Source organism: Dendropsophus ebraccatus, chromosome 14, assembly GCF_027789765.1.
Source record: "Dendropsophus ebraccatus isolate aDenEbr1 chromosome 14, aDenEbr1.pat, whole genome shotgun sequence".
Taxonomy (NCBI): domain Eukaryota; kingdom Metazoa; phylum Chordata; class Amphibia; order Anura; family Hylidae; genus Dendropsophus; species Dendropsophus ebraccatus.
Genome location: NC_091467.1, coordinates 48119774 through 48145192, shown reverse-complemented (window position 1 = coordinate 48145192; position 25419 = coordinate 48119774). Strand labels below are relative to the sequence as shown.

The following is a 25419-nucleotide window of genomic DNA, read 5'->3' as shown; positions in this document are numbered from 1 at the left end:
TTGCAAATACTGGTCTTGCCAGAAAATAACACACTGTAATCTAGAGTAGTATGGTAGTGTTGCAACCAACTAATTTATTTCTGCACCATGGTTCTGGTTTATTGCTGGTAGAGAATAGCAGGTATCGTATAGTGGCCTTCAGTCTCGTGCGCAGTTACGGTGCCGAGAAGTTTATGTGTTTGGGGGGGGGGGGGCAAACGGAACCTCTGCCCCGGGTGCAGGAAAAGTTAGCTACACCTCTGATTTCAACCAACATAACACAGTAATCACTGAACTCAAAAATTCCAATGAAGTACTCAATCAAGAGTCTCCACTGATGCCCCCAAAAATTTAAATATGCAAAACAGGAGTCCGTGGAGCCTAGGTTGCGATTCTCAAAACACGGGATAGCCAGATATCTCTAGCCTGTTGCCACGGGGTGCCTCCATGATAGGGAGAGCACCACACCACCCTGATAAATAGCCCCTTAAGTCCCACTCGGTTGCGAGTATTGGAACATAAATAGGGAAACACTAACGTGGCCACTTTTTGTCAATGTCTAACTCAAGGTGCGAGTATTGCGATCATGACAAGGGCTTGCCAAGGCAGGCTTCCATCCACAGACAGCCGTTTCGGGGGTTTTGCCCCTCGTCAGTGTGGGGTAGGATTCTGGCTAGTTGGGGCAATGACAAATCAACCAACATAACACAGTAATCACTGAACTCAAGGAGAACAGTGAAAAAAATTCCAATGAAGTACTCAATCAAGAGTCTCCACTGATGCCCCCAAAAATTTAAATATACAAAACAGGAGTCCGTGGAGCCTCGGTCGCGAGTCTCAAAACACGGGATAGCCAGATATCTCTAGTCTGTTGCCACGGGGTGCCTCCATGATAGGGAGAGCACCACACCACCCTGGTAAATAGCCCCTTGTCATGATCGCAATACTCGCACCTTGAGTTAAACATTGACAAAAAGGGGCCACCCTGGTGTTTCCCTATTTATGTTCCAATACTCGCAACCGAGTGGGACTTAAGGGGCTATTTACCAGGGTGGTGTGGTGCTCTCCCTATAATGGAGGCACCCCGTGGCAACAGGCTAGAGATATCTGGCTATTCCGTGTTTTGAGACTCACAACCGAGGCTCCACGGACTCCTGTTTTGCATACCTCTGATTTCAAGTCATATGTTTGGTTGACCTGGAATGCTACACTGACTATTTTGGTTGCTCCTTAGGGCTGCATCCAACTTCTCCACCCACCGGTATTCTAATGTGGAACAATAGGACTTGAGCATGAGAGAGTTGTGCTCATCTGGTATAAGTCCATCTGGTCTAAAAACAGGCGTCTGTAATGGATTTGTAATGTTAGCCTTGTACGCAAGTTATAAGACATCATCCTTTTTTGTCATGATCAAAAATTTTTTCCAGCTGCTTGTCTGTATCTGTCTGAATGCTGCTTGTCATTCATGGGCTCCTCCTTCACAAACCTACAGTAAGTTTCATTAAACTTGTGCAGCCTGTGAGCAGAGACATGCAGAAGCTTATACAACGTCACCGAGCGATGACAGATCCTCCTCCCAAGCACAACTCTTGTGGAGGAGAGAAAGACTGAGCAGAGCGCAGGAGGAGAAGCAGAGACTGCACAGAGCACAAGGTATGGATCAGCCAGGGGCTGTAGGGGGGCTGGGGGTCACTGTGGGGTGGGAACATAGACCAGGGTAGATCACCGGCTCACTCTACAGAGGAGATAAGAAAATGTCTACATGCCAAAAAAAAATAGCAACATTATTCAGAATAGCAGAGAAGCAGCAGAGAAGAGGAGGCTGTAGTCTGCAAAGACTGGAAAGCTGAGATAAGAGTCTGCATGGCAAAGTGCAAATGGGGAATTCTGTGTAATAAGAGCAATAACTGGGTAGGAAAGAGGCTAAAGCCCAACTATGGTGTAGTCATGGATGGAGCAGAAGGGGTCCCTACAAGGATAGAGGGAGAGAGTAGATGGGGGGTCTTCAGTGAGAGCTGCAGTTGAAGGGTTTTACAGAGTGAGAAGACTAGGTTCTATAAAGAAAAGGAAAAGGAGGTGCTGCAATGGATGAAGTAGGAAGGGAAGAACCGAGAAGGAAAAAGTAGCACAAAAGATTTGGAGATGATTGAGCAGAAGATGAAACTATGTATATAGATATAAGTAAATATATGCTATACCCTACCAGATGGTGGGACCTAGTGATGGGCATAGAAGAAGAGGAGTGTTATGGAAGCAGAGAGGAAAGCAAGCTGAATGAGAATCCGCAGAGAGGAAAGCATGTGTGGGGGAGCAGAAGTTAGCTGAGATGAAGGCTTTCTACATGGCAAAGGCTGGAAGGCACCATAGACGAGTTATAGGAAGAGGCTACGAAGTACAAGGGTCTATAATAGAAGACAATGGAAGGCACAGTGAACAATTTAAGAGCCGCTTTCCTTTAGTTAAGACATGTTACATTTCTGGCTACTCTATAGGCAATGTACAGTGTCTATGGTTTCCCAACTTCTTCTTTGGTAGCCTTTGTTTGTTACTGTGACTTGTCATAGTAAAAAAATCCCATAAATAAAGAATTTAAAATAAGTAATTGAGAAGATGTCTGCACTGGAAGGCACAGAAGTTGGGTGTATACCAGAATGGAGGGAGCTAGTTGTATACATGATTGGGAGACATCCTACAGGATAACAGAAAGGGTGAAAGAAAAGTATTAATAGCATTGAAGACAGAGGAGAATATACAGATAGAACAAGATGCTAAACAGAGGAACACATAACATGTGACACATACGATATAGCTTATAGCAATTGTTGTCAGAGTGCTCAGCAGAAGCAGTGAAATGCTGACTACAGCTCTGCTGCATTCCAGTGTGATAGGGCTAGTACCGTGCAAGGAGCTCCGCAGGCTATAGGTAGGAAGGATGTGCCATTAAAGGAGTTGTCCAGCGAAATAAAAAATTATTTCAAATCAACTGGTGTCAGAAAGTTATATAGATTTGTAATTTACTTCTATTAAAAAGAATCTCAAGTCTTCTCATACTTATTAGCTGCTGTATGTCCTGCATAACTGTCCAGAGCAGGAGAGGTTTTCTATGGGGATTCATAGAAAATCGAGACAGAGTTCCTGTCTCGGCCAGAGATGTCAGCAGAGAGCACTGTGTCAGACTGAAAATAAAACAACATTTCCTGCAGGACATACAGCAGCTAATAAGTATGGGAAGACTTGAGATTTTTTTAATAGAAGTAAATTACAAATCTATATAACTTTCTGATATCAGTTGATTTGAAAGAAAAAGATTTTCGCTGGATAACCCCTTTAACTATATGATTTAGATTGTATGTAACTTATTTAAAATGATGTAAGTTTACTTGCTGGCCTACCTGAGGCACATACTATTCATGGCACTCTGTTCTGTACCAGAAGCTCAGCGCTGACACCTCTGAATATACTAGAAATAGTGGGAATATATACTGGAGCAGCAATTAAAAAGGCCAGCAGAGAATTTCCCCTTTTCTTCTATTTGCTGTGACTTCAGAATCCAACCTACACTTATCACACTCCTCCAGTGTGTGTGTATATATATATATATATATATATATATATATATATATATATACTAAGAATTTAGCTTCTTTTATATTATCCACCATTTTACTGAATGCTGTTATTTAATCATTATGTTAATCGGTACACGGCAAGGTTTAGTAAATATCTGGATACTTGACTGTATGACTAATGGGGACAGCAGGGAGGATCACTGAACCGAACACATACACTGCTTGTCATGATGTACTGTATGCTACTATTCTATGTTATCAGCCAGTCAATAACATGCAGAAAGCACTTCCCAGCTCCTCCAATTATTTTCTCCTATACCTATGCTATACCTACGTATAGCATAATACATGTCCTGGCTTTATAAATATCTTTGTGTTTATTCCCCAAAAGGGTAATTCAGGATAAGAAAATATAGCTGCTTTTTTAAGCATCATTCTTGAATAGAGCCATGTAGTACCGCTCTGAACCAGAGGACATGTGTGGCACTGGTTTTCTTATCCTGGAAAATCCTTTTAACATTGCTTGGACAACGTTATTTTGGGTTTGGAGCTACTATAGGTCTGCCCCAAGGGTCAGACTCCTATCAATCCCATCTTACCTGCTTATCCTACAGGTCAGCCCTTATAGGAGCAAAATATGTAGGAATACAATGGTGAGATAATCTTCATAGTGACATTCTCCATTACTCACAAAGAGAATCAAGTTGATTAAATGCTTTTCTTAGATGATTCTTATAGAATTCCTTGGCTCTCTAGGAATTTTCTGTGATATCTGACATTTTTTCTTCAGCTTCGAAAACATGAACAATAGGGACAATGCATTAACTGCTGCAGGAAAAAAAGTGAAGCAGTTGTCTGCAGCAACTAAGTAGATATCTTAAGTCAAAATGATTGGTTGCTATGGGCAACTCCACTTTTCCATTGCACCAGTTTGCTTAATCTCCCCCAATTGTGCTTAAACCACATCTGCCTTGTCACCTAAAAAGCTCTCTGTAAGATCCCCCCCCCTTCTTGATTCAGAACATTATGACATAAAGAAATAAGCATATCATATGGAAATCTGGCCCATCAGGAGGGCTGACATCTCCATACAGCAATAGAAGGAAATGTGATTGGGAGATACCTAGAGCAGAGTGTGATTACATATTGAATTCTTGAACTTAAATACCCTGAACACACTCATACATAAATATTATTATAAGAAATAGAGCAGCAAACCCGACCTCTATATAGGAATATAATGCCCCTTGTACCCCTATTCAGTAATAATTCCCCACTCAGTAAAAAAAAAAAAAAGCTCCCCCTTTTTTATTCCAAATAATAATATTGTCACCATTCAGTAGTAATATTCCCCATGCATACACATAGAAGTAATGTCTAGCTGTGCTTCCACATTATAGTAATGCCTCAATGTTCCTCCATTCAATAATCATGCCCCAATGTGCCTCCATTAAGTAATAATGCTCCCTGTGATGCCTCTCAGTAAGGGCCCTGTGCCCATAGAAGTAATGCCCCGTGCCTTCCCTCAATAATATTTCATTCCGTTGCTCCATTCAGTGATAATAACTTCCTGTACCTCCATTCAGTAATAATGCCCCCTGTACCTCCATTCAGTAATAATGCCCCCTGTACCTCCATTCAGTAATAATGCCCCCTGTACCTCTATTCAGTAATAATGGCCCTGCTCCTCAATTCTGTGATAATTACCCCTACTCCTTTATTCAGTAATAATGCCCCCTGTACCTCCATTCAGTAATAATGGCCCTGCTCCTCTATTCTGTAATAATTACCCCTGTTTCCTCATTCAGTAATAATGTCCCCCTATGACTTCATTCAGTAATAATGCCCCTCTGATCCTCTGTTTAGTAATAATAGCTGTCCCTCCATTCAGTTATAATTTCCCCTGTTCCTCCATTCAGTAAAAATTTCCCCCTGTCCTCCTTTCAGTAATGATGGCCTCCTGAGATTCCATTCAGTAATAATTTACCCCTGTTCCTCCATTTAGTAATAGTGTACCCTGTACCTCCATTCAGTAATAATGGCCCCCTGTGCCTCCATTCAGTAATTAATCCCCCTTGTTCCCCTATTCAGTAATAATGGCCCCCTGTGCCTCCATTCAGTAATTATTCCCCCTGTGCCTCCATTCAGTAATAATTTCTCCCTGTTCCTCCATTCAGTAATAATGGCCCCCTGTGCCTCCATTCAGTAATAACTCCCCCCTCTGCCTCAATTCAGTTATAATGCCCCCATGTGACTCAATTCACTAAAAATTTCCCCCTGTTCCTCTATTCAGTAATAATGTCCCCCTGTGACTTCATTCAGTAATAATGTCCCCCTGATCCTCCATTTAGTAATAATGGATGTCCCTCCATTTAGTAATAGTGTACCCTTTTCCTCCATTCAGTAATAATGGCCCCCTGTGCCTCCATTAATAATAATGGCCCCCTGTGCCTCCATTCAGTAATAACTTTCCCCTCTGCCTCAATTCAGTTATAATGCCCCCCTGTGACTCCATTCCCTAAAAATTTCCCCCTGTTCCTCCATTCAGTAATAATGCCCCTCTTTTCCTCTATTCAGTAATAATGCCCCCCCCCCCCTGTTCCTCCATTCAGAAACAATAAACTACTAATACTCACCTAGCACTGGTTTCAAGGAGTTCCCTTCTCTCCTTAGGGTACTATTACAGAAAACGATAATCGACCGAATCGGCCCGATTCAGCTGATTATTGCTCCTTGTAATTAAGACAACGATCAGCCGATGATCGCTGTCATCGGCTGATCGTTGATATAGGTTAGAACCTATAATTGTCGGGCGCCGGCGACTGATGATCTACATTACCTATCCACGCTCCGGGGCTGCTCCTGTGGTCCGCTTCTCCCCGGGTCCCGCGCGCTCTAGCTTCAGAGCGGCCTGTCAGCTGACAGGTCGCTCAGCCAATAACAGGCTGGGACCTCCGCGTGGATAGGTAATGTATATAGTTAAAGCAAGGGCTGCAAGGACATCGGTAACAATGTCCTTGCAGCCCTTGTTAAACAATAATCAGGCTGTGTAATAGGCCCAGTAAACGAGTGCCGATCTAGCAGATTGGTGCTCGTTTATAGGTATTATCGGGCCCCCATTGGCCCGTGTAATACCACCCTTAGTCCTGCAATATGAGAGTCATAGGAACAAAATCCCCAGACAGAACCATAGAGGGTAGTGGATACCAGGATTGGGACAAGGAATGCCGTGCCTTTAGGCAGATAAAAGCAGTGATGCCCCCCCCCCCCCCCATAGACCTTATGTCTCCGGGGTCCAACAGTGCCATCACTAGGATTCATAAAGATATCTGTTTGTGGCTCATGGGGCCCAGTGTATTGCAGGAGTGGGCCACCGGGCTCCCTGATGTGGCAGACCACCTAGAAGCTGCTATGGCTGCTACTACTCACATCCCTGATCATGTGCCTCCATAGTTAGACATATGCACATAAATGCACTTTTGTTATATATACTGTATATATTAGGCAGCTTCTGCTGATGCAAAAAAATAATTAAGTTGTCTAAATCTTTTTATCTTGTCTGATTTTTTTTTTTCTTTTTTGCTTCGCTTTGCTTTCAGAAGCTGAACAGATAATCACCCCGAGGATAGTCAGACATATCTGACACTTTCCCAGAAGCTCAGCATATTTCACGGCTTGAGCTTTCACACAATATATATGCCTTTATATGACTAGCTGTTGGATGGATACTATGGGTTAATATACAGTACGAAGAAGAAAAAATGTGGAAAGCCATGAACTGTGGAGCCTTCACCTGATTACCCATCTGTCCTAATAACAGGATTTGAAGCAAAGAGCCATGGAGAATGTGTCCCTGCTGAGTCCTCACAACATATCTTGTATTCTTGGTGATGTTAATGCACATATCACTAACAATGAGCTACCCCCTGACTTTTACATCATTCTCCCTGTCATCTACTCTGTGATTTGTGTGGTGGGGCTAACTGGGAACACCGCTGTCATCTATGTCATTCTTAAAGCCCCCAAGATGAAGACTGTCACTAACCTCTTCATCCTGAACTTGGCGATTGCCGATGACTTGTTCACTCTTGTTCTTCCCATCAACATTGCTGAGATCCTGCTACACTATTGGCCTTTTGGGGTTGTCCTTTGTAAAATCATCTTGTCTATAGATCTGTACAACATATTTTCGAGCATCTTCTTCTTGACTGTCATGAGCATAGACCGGTATCTTGTGGTTCTGGCCACTGTTAGGTCCAAGAGGATGCCTTATCGCACCTACAGGGCGGCAAAGATCATCAGCATTCTAGTCTGGGTCTTGGTGATTGTCATTGTATTGCCTTTCACCATTTTTGCTGGAGTTTACATGGATGACATGGAGTTTAAGAGCTGTGGATTGAACTTTCCTAAACCAGAAAAGCTGTGGTTTAAGGCAAGTCGTATCTATACCCTGTTGCTGGGGTTTGCAATCCCAGTTTCCACCATCTGCATCTTGTACATGGTCATGTTGTACAAACTACGGAACATGAGATTGAATTCCAATGGCAAAGCCTTAGATAAGGCCAAGAAGAGAGTCACCATCATGGTCTTTGTCGTCGTAGCAGTTTGCCTATTCTGTTGGACTCCTTTCCATCTGGCCACCATTGTGTCTCTCACTACAGACTTGCAGGAGACCTCTTTGGTTATTGGAATCTCTTACTTCATCACAAGTCTGAGCTATGCCAACTCCTGCCTCAACCCGTTCCTTTATGCCTTCCTGGATGACAGCTTCAGGAAGAGCTTTCGAAAGCTATTGGAATGCAGAGCAACTTGAGGTTGGAAAGACTTTAGGGTCTGGATATTCAAAAAACGTAAAGAATATTTTTTTAAACAAAATAAAGTCCCTGAGGAAATATAACTCCTCGAATTTAACTTATACCTAAAAGTAAAAATAATTGAAAGAAGAGAGAAATGAATGAAAGTAATTGTAACCAAATTTCTGTTTCATTGCCCTAGTATGAAATAAGATATTGTAAGTTGCCCCTTCCAGCAATGGTGAGAATGGATTGGGGCTCTCAGCTCCCACTAGGATAGACAGGTTCAAACATTTAAAGACTTCACTTGTGTTTTTCTATTTATTGTTATGCTGTTGAATGTGTGGCCCATGAGCATCCTGACCACACCAGAAAGTGGAGTTCAAAAGTCGTTAGACTCTTTACCTAGTTTGAAACCATAAAGTTGGATTATCATTTCACTAATGTCCTATTGTGGCCACTGCTACAATTTTCCTTCAACTGCGTTTTGGCTCTTCTCCATTAGGACATACTGTACAGTAGCTATGAACAGTGACTCCAATATCAGTGTGCGACCTTTCTCAGAATGATCAGAGTCTGTCCCTCATGTTAACGGCTACTGCTCTGTTTGTTCTGATTGGCAGCTATGTACTAGCACAAGCCCACCACAGGCTCAGCTAGACGTCAGTGAACTGAATTTCGATTTACTTTGCAGAAATTACAGGATGATTATAACCTACAAGGAACTAAACCACCAGTTGTGAACAGAGGATTATTTAATAATTGTCTCTCATAGACTTTGGCGAATGTGCCTCAACAAGGGAGGGGCTTGGAGATCTGCTTTTAGTGTGTCTCATATAAAGAGATATAAGAAAAAACACCTTTGCTGTTTTCCATTGGTTTATGCAGTCCCTTTATTTTCCATAGCTTTGTGTATGGACAATTGAGAGTTCAGCATAGATTTAGTAGCTGCCACCTAATAAAATAATCTTTGTAGAAGAAGAGTTTCGATTTCTTTTTTGCAGAAAGAGGTTTATCGACTAATGAATGTAACAATTGTTACAGATATGATGACTGTATGGTTATCATGTAGCGCTTAGGTGGCAGACCCCAACTGGGCGACGATCCCTACACTGCTAAGTGCTGGGGCCATCAGGGGAGAATAGTAGAAAGTCCACATCACAACCAACCAGGTATAATCCAAGACTCAGAACCAAAACCAGACAAAGCCAGGCGGCAAAACCAAGAGAGCAAAGCAGAACCAAGACAGAACTGAGGGAAGATACAGTAAAACAAGACAATGTCAGGTGCAAGGTACAAAATCAGAAAACACAAGTCAAAGTCAGGGAATAAAAGGTCAGGGTGCACAAAGTATAGCTAAGAGATATATGGTTTGCTAATGTAGAGGGCAAAACCACAACTGTGACAGGCATAGCTGACATTTTTAAGGAGACTTAAATGGAGTGCCCGGATGGCTTCCCCGCAGCTGATTAGTGCAGCCTCCTGGCCCTCCTATTGACCCGTGTGACACCCGCCCTGTCCAGAGCGGCTGTATGCCCATAACTCTGGCAGAACCTCTCCCTCGGTGTAGTCACAAGCCTGGAGAATTAACAGCTGCAGAGCCTTGCTCCTTGTACGCTGGAAGCTGACCAGGTAAGTGAGTTCTGATATGTACTATGACTCATTGCCTCAGCTATGGTCTGTGTCATCCTAGCAGTCATCCATAGTTCACTAGATTACCCATTAATTGCATATTCAATCAGTAGGCAGGATTTGGCCTGAATATTGCATAGAGCAAGCCCCCATAGGTATTTTTTCAGTGCCTGTCCCCTGCCAAGTAAGAATCGATCAACGCACATCACTTGCAGTTTGAGCTGATGTCTCAGGGTAAGCTCTCCTGTGTTTGTATATATGAAGAGCAGATCTACTTCTGATAATCGCTTGGCATCTGGCATTTTCACCATGTCTTTAATTTTAATTTTTTCCTGAGCTAGTATGTTTAGACTTGATGTCTCCTGTAGACACACAGAAGAAGGGATCTTGTAGCTTTAGACCTCTACAGCACTCCATCAGGATCAACAGCAGCATGGAAGACATTATAGTGTAGTACTGAGCAGTTCGAGCTGTAAATCCAGCTCTTGAGGGGAATCTAACACTTACTAGAACTTTTTAGCAGCTTCTCTGTGTCTCAATACCTTTGTCCCATCCACAGTGTATAAGCTTTCTTTTCCCTCAATTAGGTGATAAACCTCAAGGTAGACTTATTAGCACTTATTCAGTGTGAACCATGAGTTTACGAAGTAGGCGAGAGAAGGAGAGATATTTTCTTCTAATAAAATATACTGCAACATTTCTTATACTCTCATGTACTATGCTTTTATTTTTGCTAAATTTTGTTTAAGTGACTGTAATCATTTACTGTAAACCCCTGTGATCCAAAAAGAGAAAGCCATGTGTCACGTCCCTTCACTAGCCATTGGTAAGCACATCTAGATATATTGTAAAATTTTATGTCCATCATGTTCTTATCATTTTGTGTCTGTGCCTAGAAATGGAGCTTTTAGTACTTGTCAACATATAATATATATGAATCTTGAAAATCATAGGGATACGACTCAGGATGTGGTGTTTCGGAGTTTACAGAGGACATCAGAGGACATACATATGAGGAGGACTTTATTTTTTTCAAGAAATTTCTATTGACGCCGGCCCAGTGACCTGGCTGCAGGTACAGAATGGAAAAGAGCCTACAGTCTACGGTGAAACTGTCTATTATTATGTATTCTATAATATACCTATCTGTTTATTTTAACAGTAAATCTCCAGTGGTGGAGACACATTTAGACACATCTGCTTTACATGGGTCTGGTTTCTAAAATAGCTGGGTGTTATTGCCAGGGAAATCCATACAGTAGTCACTTTAAGGAAAAATTAATGACCAACCATGTAATATACAGTGGGGAATAAAGTATTTAATCAGCCACCAACTGTGCAGGTTCTCGCGCTTAAAAAGATGAGAGAGGCCCCTGTGTAATTGACATCATAGGTAGACCTCAACTATGAAAGGCAAAATGAGAAAACATATCCAGAAAATCACATTGTCTGAATTGCAAAGAATTTATTAGCAAATTATGGTGGAAAATATTCGGTCACTTATAAGCAAGATTTCTGGTTTTCACTGGCCTGTAACTTCTTCTTTAAGAGACTCCTCTATCCTCCACTGAATACCTGTACTAATGGCACCTGTTTGAACTTGTTTTGAGTACCGGTCCACATCTTCAAACAGTCACACTCCCAACTTCACTATGGTAAAGACCAAAGTGCTGTTGAAGGACACCAGAGACAAGATTGTAACCCTGCACCAGACTGAGAAAACTGAAGCAAGCGGTCTGGTGTGAAGAAATCAACTGTGGGGGCAACAATTAGAAAATGGAAGACATAAAAGACCACTGATAATCTCCTTTGATCTGGGGCTTCACTCAAAATCTCACCCTGTGGGGTCAAAATTAGGGATGAGCGAACCGAACCGTTGCGAACCAGATTCGTTACGAACTTTGTAAAAAGTTTGGTTCCGCACCGAACCGGACTTTGAGAACGTTTGTTACGAATCTGGTACAAATAACAACGGCGACGCAAAATTGTACTTTTTTCACAGACTAGACCAGGATACAAGGGATTATTACTCCTATATTGCCTTCTATCCTGATTTTCTGTGAATCTCAAGATGTGTGCCGTCACCCCTGTTAGGGTGAGACCTTAAAGCAGTCTCCTCAGATATACCTGGGTGCTGCCTCAGTTCATATCTTTACAATTCTGGTTCCGAAAAATAGGAGAACCCTGTTTAGCCGCAACAAAAAAAGTTTTTGTTTTTTTTTGAAGGTTTATGTTAACTCTGAGTTTATTGACATTTTCAATATATATAGACACAAATACACAAAGTATAGTCAGAGCACGGTACAGAAATCGGTTCAGCGCATGTTCATCTAAGTAATATACCTATATATTCTGGATGATCGAGCCGTTGAATAGGCCACAGGGCTCATAATAAAAGGAAATGAAACGAACTGGAGAGCCAGTAATACCTAGGTTGGACGAACCAGGCCCGTAACGAACTTCAAAAAAACTGGGCTATGAGACAAACTTAGCACACCATAGTAAAGGAAAGAAAAGGCACTTCAACATGACACTCAACTGGTGACCTACATGCACCCCGGTGTGCCGGGGGAAACAGACAAGAGGGGACATAGACAACAGAGACAGGATGAGGGACAAAACAAGAGGGGGGATCACATTTAACAATTAAACAGACAAGTACGGGGCACGGTGCCCCCACATGGTATGGAGAACAGGCCTTGTAAACCACACCAAAAAAAGTTTAAAAAAAAAAAAGTCCTATCAATGTCCCAGAAAAAAAAAAGTCCCATCAGCTGTCCTATCACTGCACAGTTTTGAAGATGCCTGGTCCTTTAATTATGCTGATGTCTGGTCCTTTAATTATGGGCAAGGGCAGTACATGTCTGTTACTGCCCATTGGGTCAACATTCCCCCAGAAGACCACCAAAATGTTAGCCCATTCTTGCCACTGTCACCTCCCCTGTGCTTTAGGGGGCCAGTTCTGAAAAAGTTCTGCCTCCACCAGCTTGCAACCATCCACCGCTTTGACTGCAGTCCAACCTGCCCCGGTGTCTTACCAACGATGTCAGGCCCGGCGCTCTCACGCTGTCCTCCATTTTGTGAACCTGGGTGAATGGAGCCACAGTGGGCAGGAGCTCCTCCGGACCATTAGGTAGGAGATATATGAATGGCTGTCCCAAGGTCAAATAACGGTGCGAAGTGTTGTAGCCCACAAAGGGAGGAACCTTTTCTCTGCAGTGCAGCAGGGAGGGCTGAGTCATACAGCTTGTATGGCACATGTGATAAACCTCATAGTGCACAGGTTTCTTTGAACATGTCCTGCCAATTGTTGATCCCTTTTGAGGACGCAACTCTGTGAGCAGGCATCAAGGACATCATCCTACTCGTCTGTGTTCTTTAAAGTGCGGTGAACAACATCATCAGCGAGGATTCTCAGGCCACCACTCCAAGGCTGAACATCCTCCTCCTCCTTCATGAATAGTCTGACCTCAATCATACGGGCCTGGGTGCAATCAGGTACTGCCTCCTCTTCCTCCTCAAATAGTCTTTTCTCAATCATACTGGGCTGGGTACAATCAAGTGATGCCTCTTCCTCCTCCGTCAATTGTCTGTTCTCCACCACACTGGGTCCAATACAGTACTATTACTGCTGCTGGTTCCACTGTCAAATGTCTGTTTTCCACCCTACTGGGTCCAAGAAACTTTGTGTCCTATGTCCCGTGTAATCACTTACACCTTGGCTAATTTTTCACTATTTTTGCACTTTGATTTTTTCCACTTTTTTCATTGATATAGCAACTGCAACTAAGCGAAACTATACCCTATCAGACTCCCACTATTGTAGCTGCAATTATTCAGCCATTATAGCAAGATTCGTTTTAGGTTCGGTTCGTACGAATCCGAACTTCACGAAAGTTCGCCGGATCGAACCGAACCGAACTTTTTAAAAGTTCGCTCATCCCTAGTCAAAATAATCACAAGAACGGTGAGCAAAAAAAACCAAAACCATACAGGGGGACCTACAGTAGTAAATTACCTGCAGAGAGCTGGGACCAACATAACAAAGGCTACTATAAGTAACACACTATACCACCAGGGACTCCTGCAGTGCCAGACGCATCCCCCTGCTTACACCAGTACATGTCCGGGCCCGTCTGAAGTTTGCTTGGTTTATCCAAAAGAGTATTGGGAGAATATCCAAGAAAATCACCTGGGCTCAGCGATGCAGTGCTCAAAATTATTGCTTTATTTTAGTGATCCATAAAAGCAACAGAGACAATCTGTAGGCTCCCTCAGACTCACGCCAACGCATTTCCGGTACGTCACGTACCTTAATTTTGGGAGAATATCATATGGTCAGATGAAACCAAAGTATAACTGGTAGAAACACAACTTATTACAACCACCTGGGCCCCCCACACCCCGCAGGCACTGCCGGTGAAGGCGGCCACCAAGCAACACAAGTGTGAACAAGGTGTTACTACTCACCACTGCACCAGGATGTAGAATGGGAGAAATAGGAGGTACTTACCGTGTTTGCAGAGGTGCTTCCTGCTAATTGGGGTCACATGGGTCTTACAAGGAGGAGTGTTAGCCACTCAGAAAAGGGAGAAAAGTCAAATACAGACATGGAGAGAAAGGAGCTGCTGCCCCTCACACCTATGGCTTACACTAATGCCTCTCGGCTACATTAAAAAAACAAGGCCAGAGTGTTGGTATATAATTTGATCAATACCCACCTGGGGGCCGGGGGACCCACACGTGGTACATGAGGCAATTTGGTTTGATCAATTTATATACCAACATCATGGCATTGGTTTTTAAATGCAGCCGAGAAGCATTAGTGTCAGCCATAGGTGTGAGGTGCAGCAGCTCCTTTCTCTCCATGTTCGCATATAATTACTATAAAACTGCCTTCTATGTATAAGAATACCACTACTATAATACTGCCTTCTATGTACAATAATATAACTACTATAATACGGACATGGAGAGACCAGAGCGCTGCACCTCACACCTATGGCTGACACGAATCCCTCTCGGCTACATAAAAAAGCCAACGCCAGGATGTTGGTATATAATTTGATCAAACCATATTGCCTCATGTACCACGTGCAGGTCCCCTGGTTCACATGAATCCCTACACTAACTTAACACTTTTTCAGTCAGCGACCGCTAACCCCGGGCGAGCACAAACAGGGAAGAGAGGCCATAGAATGGCCCTGCAACCCCACTGTCACAGGACCAAACCCAAAGGACCCCCCCAAAACCCAGCAGGCACCGCCGGCGGAGAAAGAGGCCACCAAGCAACAAAAGTGTGAACATGGTCTTACTACTCACCATTGCTCCTGAGGTAGAATGGGAAAAATAGGAGGTACTTGTCATGTGTGCACAGGTGCTTCCTGTTAATTGGAGCTCACATGGGTCCTACCAGGAGGAGTACTAACACTCAGAAAAAAGAGAAACGTAAAATACGGACCAGAAGAGAAAGGAGCGCTGCACCTCACAACTATGGCTGACACTAATGCCTCTCGGCTACATTTATAAACCAACGCCAGGATGTTGGTATATAATTTGATCAAACCATATTGCCCCATGTACCACGTGCAGGTCCCCTGGTTCACATGAGTCCCTACACTAACTCAACACTGTGTCAGTCAGCGACCGCTAACCCCGCAAAGCGAGCACAAACAGGGAAGGGAGGCCAAAGAATGGCCCTGTAACCCCACTGTCACAGGACCAAACTCCAAGGGCCCCCCAAAAACCCAGCAGGCACCGCCGGCAGAGAAAGAGGCCACCAAGCAACACAAATGTGAACATTGTCTTATTACTCACCATTGCTCCTGCAGTTAGAATGGGAAAAATAGGAGGTACTTGTCATGTGTGCACAGGTGCTTCCTTCTAATTGGGGGTCACATGGGTCCTACCAGGAGGAGTACTAAAGGAGAGAAATGTGAAATACAGACCTTGTTCACTCTTGTGTTGCTTGGTGACAGCTTTCTCAGCCGGCGGCGCCTGCTCGGTTTGGGGGGGCCCTTTGGGGTTTGGTCCTGTGACAGTCTGATTGCAGGGCCATTACATGGCCTCCCTTCCCTGCTTGCGCAAGCTTTGCTGGGTTGGCGGTCGCTGACCGACACAGTGTGAGGTTAGTGTAGGGATTAATGTGAACATGGAGACCTGCACGTGGTACATGAGGCAATATGGTTTGAACAAATTGTATACTAACATCCTGACAGTTTTTAAATATAGCCGAGAGGCATTAGTGTCAGCCATAGGTGTGAGGTGCAGCTGCTCGTTTCTCTCCATGTCCGTATTTTACTTTTCTCCTTTTTCTGCATGCTAGCACTCCCCTTGTAAGACCCATGTGACCCCAATTAGCAGGAAGCACCTGTGCACACATGGTAAGTACCTCCCTTTCCTCCCATTCTACCTCAGGTGCAGTGGCGAGTGGTAAGACCTTGTTCACACTTGTGTTGCTTGGTGACAGCTTTCTCCGCCAGTGGTGCCTGCTGGGTTTGGGGGGCCCTTTGGGGTTTGGTCCTGTGACAGTGGGGTCGCAGGACCAATCCGTGGCCTCCTTTCCCTGCTTGCGCTCGCTCTACCGGGTTGGCAGTCGCTGACCAACACAGTGTGGAGTTAGTGTAGGGACTCATGTGAACCAGGGGACCTGCACGTGGTACATGAGGCAATATGATTTGATCAAATTATATACCAACATCCTGGCGTTGGTTGTTAAATATAGCCGAGAGGCATTAGTGTCAGCCATAGGTGTGAGGTACAGCTGCTCCTTTCTCTCCATGTCTGTATATAACTACTATAATACTGTCATTTTATTCCCCAGTTGAACCTTTACAGTTTTATAGACTTGAATTACACCTTTTCTGAAGGAATCACATTGATTTGTACATACTATCATGCAGCTAAACAATAGAATGCATACAGTTTTGTGTAACATATGTAAGCAATTACTGATCTCCTTTTCTATTGATTGCATGGAGAATGTTACCAGCATAACTCACAGTACAGAGCTGTGACTCTTCCATTTTTGTCATATGCAGGGGCTATGTTGTTATAGTGCTGTGGTGTTATGTCATAGCAGTGGTCCGCCAACTGTTTAATCCACATGAATCTTATGATCTGTGTGTACAATGGAAAAAAAGGCGGCTTGTCTCAATATCCCATTTTACATCCCAAATCAGAGCCTGGTGTAACAGTCGGACTGTTGCTGGAGCACCTCAGTCAGGGTGTTATTATTGGGTGATTTCTATGCGACCCATTTTGCTTTCCTAACATTTTGTCTGATACATTTTATTGATCCAGACTACTTCAGAACTTAACTGGGCTTATAAGGTAGAGTAATATTTTTTACATGTGTCTTTATACTTCCCCTAAAGAGTTTGCATTACCTCTAAACTTTCGGAGATAAACAGATAAACAGGTATATATGTGAGGAGTGTATTTAAATCCCAGAATATGCACAGAGTATTTCAGCATGATGTGTGCTGATCTTGTGGAGGACTGTGAACTATCCGTGCATATGATGCTGCCATTGCTGTCTAGGTAGGATTCTATTGTAAAATTACATGAATAAAACAATCCTCTTACACTCAACATATCAGACTGTTCCCGCAGTGACTGACAAACACGACTAATTTTTATTGTTCTGTGTCTGTTCTTTTATGGTAACAGCTACATACTGTAAGACTGTAAAGCTTTGTAACACTGCCCCCTTATGGTCAATCTTTATGCCATTGATTTTCAGATCCTTGTTTTGTAAGGAGTATTGATAAATCCTGTTTTTGTTTAGTTTGTTTAACTAAATTTGTTTGTATATATGTAGTAGGTGACTATGCTACACTCCTCAAAAAAATAAAGGGAACACTCACATAACACATCCTAGATCTGAATGAATGTAATATTCTCATTGAATCTATACAAAGTTTAATGCGCTGACAACAAAATAACAGAAAAATCATCAATAGAAATCAAATTTAGTAACCAATGGAGGCCTGGATTTGGAGTCACACATAAAATTAAAGCGGAAAAACACACTACAGGCTAATGCAACTTTGATGTAATGTCAAAATGAGGCTCAGTATTGAGTGGCCTCCACACGCCTGTATGACCTCCCTACAATGCCTGGGCATGCTCCTGATGAGGTTGCGGATGGTCTCCTGAGGATTCTCCTCCCAGACCTGGACTAAAGCATCCGCCAACTCCTGGACAGTCTGTTGTGCAACGTGGCGTTGGTGGATGGAGCGAGACATGATGTCCCAGATGTGCTCAATCGGATTAAGGTCTTGCATCTTGCCTTCATCTTGCAGGAACTGGTGACACACTCCAGCCACCTGAGGTGTAGCATTGTCCTGCATTAGGAGGAACCCAGGGCCAACCGCATCAGCATATGGTCTCACAAGAGGTCTCAGGATCTCCTCTCGGTATGTAGTGGGCTAGCGCTGGTAATGGTATGCTAGCTTCCTCGGGTGCAGAAGTAGACAGGTGTGATGTTGATACCCGTTTGGCCGGTTTTCTGTCCCCAAATGATCATTGAGCGTCCCTTGGTCCCTTTTCACGGGAACCTGAAGTGGTGTTAGACACACCTGGGATGTCGGTAACACCACCCACAAAAAGGGGAAAAAATAATCCAATAAAAAACTGTGGTGGGTGTGGGTGCAGGTGCAGATAGACAAGACAGAGTCCCATGCGTTTAATAGAAAAATAGAACACTTTACTGAACAAGGCTTGAGGTGAACAGTAAACATAATACAGGTGGTGCAAATCCTAACACTGAAAACGTAGTTGGTGACAGTAAGGTAGGACCAGTGCTTTGTAGAAGTAGGTGCTTTGTAGTAGTAAGTGCTTGGCAAAGAGAAGGAAGAGGAGAGGAGTTGCCAAAGGAGCCCTGCCAATGTAGAATATGTGCTCTGTCGGAACAGGAGTGTAGAGAAGAAGAGATAAGTGATACTCGTACTCAGGGATGCCTGCTTGTGGCTCTGTACCGCCTATGCCCCCTAGTTGCGTAGAACCCGTCTTAGGTGGGTAGCACAGGCCCCAGTCGTCGGTTATCTGGGTGTAGCAGGTTCCTGAGACTTCCCAAATAAAGAACCCGTCAGAAGCGACATGCAGACCTGGTCTCATCTTGGACTGATGTATCTGTGATCACAACATCCGGACATCCGGCATAACTACAACTCTCAGAATGCCTTACACTTATGAAGCTCTCAGAGAATGCTGGCAGTTGTAGTTTCTGAGAGGAGAACTCCTTGAGTTGTCTGCTCATTTGTACTTCAAATCCCAGCACATCCTGAGAACTTCAGACTGGGAGTTGTAGTGTTTGCAGCTATTGTACTTTGAGGGTCCTGGGTGCATTATACACTGGATGCTGTGTGGGGATGAGAATATGGTGTGGAAGAGAGTGTGGGAGAGTGTGGAAGTGACCGAGCTAATAGGGGATAGAACAAATGGGCCCTTAATCACTGCTGGGGCAAAGGTGGGATACATGTACTGTATGTGGCTGTACAGGTGAGATACATGTACTGTATGTGGCTGCACAGGTGGGATACATGTACTGTATGTGGCTGCACAGGTGGGATGTACTGTATGTGGCTGCACAGGTGGGAGACATGTACTGTATGTGGCTGAACAGGTGAGAGACATGTACTGTATGTGGCTGCACAGGTGGGATACATGTACTGTATGTGGCTGCACAGGTGGGAAGACATGTACTGTATGTGGCTGAACAGGTGAGAGACATGTACTGTATGTGGCTGCACAGGTGGGATACATGTACGGTATGTGGCTGCACAGGTGGGAAGACATGTACTGTATGTGGCTGCACAGGTGGAAGACATGTACTGTTACTGTGGCTGCTTAGGGGGAGATGAAAGAAAAAAACAACCATGCTGCAGGGAGGAGGGGGGCACAGAGATTGGCTAAAAGGCATAAACTTACAATAAAACTTACAGCACCAGAGTGGGGGGGGGGGCTCTGTGCTTTCTCTTACACAGTCCACCCTCTATCTTACAACTTTCAGCAGCCTGACAGACACACTGACAATAATCACTCACTGTCAGAGCTGCTGCTTCTGCTCCTCTTCAAAATCCTGTCTCTGGCAGCCATAACCCTGTAAGATCCCTCCAGCCCCTGCCATCACATGCTCTCTGTCCTCTCCTCCTCACACTAGGTATGCCAGACAGTGGAGTACAGGAGGGTGTGTCAGCAGCATCAGCAGCGTGCAGGAAGAGAGGAGAACCAGCCCCGACCACGCACAGCATCCAGTCACTAAAGGGGCCCCACAGGAGCATGGTGCCCGCACTTCCCAGGTGCTGATGCCGCCAAGGGGCCCACTACAGACATGTGCCATGCTAAGCCTGGTGGGCCCCTCTATTGGCCTGGGCCCCTGTGCAGTTGAACAGGCTGCAAAAGTGATAGGTCCCCCTCTGAAACACATGGTACAAGACAGTTAACCCTTAGACTCTTCTTCCGACAGGACCTGCAAAAAAAAAAATACATAGACACACACACACTCCATACTCACCATCTCTCCGGTGACGATCGCCACTCAAATCACTCGCCTTCCGCGTCTCTGTCACCTCCAGCTGCCGTCCTGCGATCTCCCTCACTTCAGGGCTCATGGGAGAGAAAAGGCTGCCGGTGTGCATCACATGGCTGCCGGCTGGAGCGCATCACATGGGTTTCAGCAAGTTTAGCCTATCAGGGCTGAGCAAGCTGGAAGCCATGTGATGCGCTCCAGCCAATGAAAAGGCTGCTGGTGCGCAAGTGCACCAGCATCCTTTTCCTCTCCCATTCTCTTCAGCAGAAGACACCAAGGAGGAAGAAGACCAGGCCCGCCCCCTGGCTCTGATGGCATCATCACAAGATGGCGCCGGGAGAAGAGGACGGGGGTCGACAGTAATTGGGTATGTATAATTTATTTAACAACCGGGGGGGGGGGGGGGATTCGGGTCTCAGAAAGTGGGGGAAGAGGGCCAGACCGCTTATTTACAAGCATTACAAATTTATATATTGTGGGTGTTGTCCTTTAACCTGAGAGAAAGACTTACTAAGGTGCATAGGACTGCACCAGTGGTGGGACACCACAGGTACTTAATGGCAGTCAGGCTACCTCTGGTGAGCACATGGAGGGCTTTGCGGCCCTCCAAAAAAAAGCCACCCCACACCCTTACTGACCCACTGCCAAACCGGTCATGCTGAAGGATGTTGCAGGCAGCAGATCGCTCTCCACAGCGTCCCAGTGTAAACCTGCTTTCATCTGTGAAGAGCACAGGGCGCCAATGTCGAATCTGCCAATCTTGATGTTCTATGGTGAATGCCAACTGCTATGTATGGTGTTGGGCTGTAAGGAAGTTGGGCACTCACACCATCCACATGGAGTCTGTTTCTGACATTTGAGCAGACACATGGATAGTAGTGGCCTGCTGGAGGTCATTTCACAGGGCCCTGGCACTTCTCCTCCTTGCACAAAGGAGGAGGTAGCAGTTCTGCTGCTGGGTTGTTGCCCCTCTACAGCCCCCTCCACATCTTCTGGTGTACTGGCCTGTCTACTGCTATCTTAGCCATGATCTGGAAACTACGCTGACAGACATAAGTATCTGGTGCTGACCGCACTGTGTGACTTTGTCCCAAACCAAGCCGCCAACTTGGTATATATTCCAATCCGCATCCAAACAACGGGACAAGACAAAATAGTAGTTGAAAAAAAAATTCTTTCTTTATAGTAGCATAGTTAAAATTATATAAGAAAACATTTATTAAAAATAAATGAATATAACAAAGGAAGACACAGTGGGCACAGCTAAATAATAAAACAGGGTGCACCTCAACACATACAAAAAAAAGTAATATAAAAAAAGAGAAGAAAAAGCATATGTGTAGTGAATGGATGCACACACACAATAGGTTATCAAAAAATCGTATACATCTTTATTAAGTACAAGAAACACCACAAAAAAAGATTAAAACCACTTAAAAATACACAAAGTGCCACAGCATAATACCCTCCAGTGTGGTGTGCACAAACCCCGGTACAATACCACCCAAACCTCACATGTTCCGCTATGTTCCCATAACTTCATCAGGTGTAGACATAGGAGAAGATGCAGTGTGTCCTGTATTTATATCAAAATATAATAACAAATTAATTAATGGATACCTGGTGAGAGTCCTGGAGGTCGGCGCATAGCACAAGTTCTATATGTCCAAAATGGCGCTAGGTCACATGGTACGCCAACCTGCGCCACCGGAAATAGTGGTGGAATGCAAGGTGCTATTACCAGAAGTGGCAATGCGGCGTAGGCACATAAAAATGGCGGTGAAACGCACAGTGCTCATAAGAGGGCCTATATGTTTACAAACAAAATAACAAATCTGACATCTTTCCTTACATTTTTACCTATTGAAGTTATAAGCACAGTACCTAAATCTCCTCTGCTGTTCCCATAACAACACTGCGGGAGTCATTGTAGTCCAGTGTTGCTATCATGACTTTGAGGTGCATTTATATAAGGTGTAGCTTATACACGCTTGTTCACACTATGCAGTTTGCAAACAGCCATGGCTAACAATGAGTCAAAAAAAGAAAACTGCAGCAAACTGCAATTGCCATATAGCATTTAGGTTTTTTCTCATTTTTTTTTTAAGAAAAACTTAAATGCTATATGGCATTCGCAGTTTTCTGTAGTTTACTGTTTTTGACTCATTGTTGGCCATGGCTGTGTGCAAATTGTATAGTGTGAACAAGTGTTAGTGTGAATATGCGGACTTTTAATTGCTTTATTTTATGCTGCGTTTACACGGAGCGATTATCGTTCGAATTTGCACGATAACGATCGAATTCGAACGATAATCGTACGTGTAAACGCAGCGAACGATCAAACGCCGAGCGAGAAATCGTTCATTTTGAGCTTTGAACATGTTCTTAAATCGTCGTTTGTCGTTCGTCGTTCGCAAAAAATTCGCAGATCATTCCGTGTAAACAGTGGTTCACCGATTTTACCTATGTGCGAGATAGGCTTAAGCAATCGCAAAATGAATTTTCCGTATGATATATCGTTCCGTCTGAACGCTGATGGTTATAAGAAAAAAATCTTTACTTCGAATTCGTTAATCGTACGATCGGGCGAATTATCGCTCCATGTAAACGCAGCATTAGGGATGTCATCTCAGCTGCAGTCAATGTGCCAGGTTCACAGATGTTCGCTCACTATCTTTGTGAGTTAAACACAAGTCACCTGGCATTAACAAGCAGCAACACAGCAAATAAATAGTATGTATAGCAGACTGCGTTGTTTTTCATTATTTAGCCACTAGGTGGCACTTGACTCCACATTAATAGGGAGAAATTTTGGTCATTTCTTTAGTAAGATGCTGCAGTCGTTATTTGTCAAGTATTTTATAACGAAATCCAGAAACATTTTATAAGAGGGTAGTATTATTTCTTCTTATATGACGACATAAAGCATTTTAGTTGTCGAAGCACACGTAATTATTTGACCTTAATTTTTACATAGCGATTCTAAAAACCAATGAATAATATGACCCCACTCAGGAACAGTTTAATGTTGCCCACAAAGATCTATCCCGTTACTGTAACCAAACTAAGAAGTCTTGATGCTGGTTTCACACATGGCAGTTTTTTGGAAAAGTGTCACTGTGTTTTTTCATGCCAAAGCCCGAAGTGGATTCAGATTGAATGGAAAATATAAAGGGAGAGTAATGCTCCACTCATCCGGCAGAGGACTGTCATGTCAGGTGCATTTTAACATATGTGATTCATTCTACGCTTCCATAGGACAGTTACACATGAAAAACTTTATGCATTTCTATGGTTTTTGGCAATCCTAGTAATTTTCTCCCTCTGGTTCTTCATATGCTTCTGTTCCATGCACTTCCAACAATAGCCACTAGGTGGCTCTATGTTGCCATATATATTTAACATCTCCACTGAAAACTTCTTGAGAAATTCAATCTATGTAATGGAAGAAAATGTTACAGTCAGGCAGGTAATAGAAGAAATTGTTAGTGCTATGCCAGTAGTTCAATATACAATTTTCTATTTAATAGCTCTTCATGGACATTTCAGTTACTGCAAAGTCAAATGAGATTGAAATTCTCAGCTGCGCTCTGTGGCCAAACAACGCAGTCAATGATGGAGCTGATTCAGAGATCTTAGATCCTTTAAGTAACTAAGAACAGGGTGTAGCTTTAGGGGGGACCAGTGGGTCTAAAGGGCATATTGCCTCACCTGACCCATGGAGTCAACATTACACGGCTCAGTAATCAGTGGAACCAGGGCTCAATGTAATGGGGCCTTAAAGGTAATGTGTCAGCACAAAATTACATATTGTTAAAATCATATTTTTATTTCAAACATATCTTTTTAAAAAATTCTTGGTAAAATTTTTTCAAATTTTTCTATATTATTAAATAATCCTGAAATCCAGTTTTCATTCTCACCACTGGGGCTCAAACCAAGCTTAGACTTCCTGTTGTGTCTGTAGTGATAAGAGGAGGCTGCTGTAAAGTGATCTGTACAGAATTGCAGCAACAAGTGACACTAGTAGAGGAAACAATAGCAGCTCCCTGTGGAATGACCTCCTGAAAGGTCACAGAGTGCGCTTGGTAATGTTTTACATGCATCTCAAGGGGACAGACTGTATATTGTCGTCTATGTCCATGAGTCTTGCTGTAACGCATATCACTAAATGTTGTTAACAACAGCCCAGGCAAAATGGCAGCCCCCTTTTGGGTCGGATTAGAAAATATTTGTGAATCAAAGACAAACATCTCATTAAAACAGTTAACTATAGTAGCTATGGCAATAGAGGGACTATTACAGAGTAGTGATTTTTTCAAAAGTTGTTGTTTTTACAGTGTCAAAAATTGGAAAATGACAAAGAAAAAAAAAAGTCAATCAGCCAGTCATTCAGTTTCCGCCATGGACATCCGTGGACCTTGGTGGATCAGTGGCATAATATCAATTTTCTCCCAGGACAGCAGCGGCATAAAATCAGAAATCTTTCTAATAAAACATTTCACACGTTCCAATCCCCCTTCAAGGACCCTTTCACCTCCCCTTGTGGGACAACCTTTGTCTCCGCAGTTAATTTAAGTTAAATAAATTTAAGTGTCAACTTTACGTCAATTTCAATTAATTCAGTTTAATTAACTGTATTTAAATGTGAATCTAATTATAAGTTTCATTTTAATTTTTTTACATTCAATTTCAATTCCATTCAAAGTTTAATTGTTTTTTTTTTATTCAAATCAAAGATTAATTACAGTGATTGAAAAAGCACTATATTGTAATTTGTATTCTTTCTTCTTTGTCTTCTTCCAGCAAATTTTTCTGCAATTAATACAGCCCGAACCGCTATGCGCACAGACTCCGTTTCAAACTGCGTTTCGAAGCCTTCTGCCGTGACATGTATTTTTCGTTTCGAGCA

At 43.4% G+C, this 25419-nt stretch overlaps 1 protein-coding gene across 1 annotated transcript; it reads left to right on the top strand.

Moving 5' to 3' along the window:
- Nucleotides 1–1557: 1557 nt before the first annotated feature.
- Nucleotides 1558–9288, top strand: NPBWR2 (neuropeptides B and W receptor 2). Its single transcript, XM_069952855.1, has 2 exons — nt 1558–1632; nt 7148–9288. The coding sequence occupies exon 2, from the start codon at nt 7387–7389 to the stop codon at nt 8359–8361; it is 975 nt and encodes a 324-aa protein (XP_069808956.1). The 5' UTR covers nt 1558–1632; nt 7148–7386; the 3' UTR covers nt 8362–9288.
- The last annotated feature ends 16131 nt before the right edge of the window (nt 9289–25419 follow it).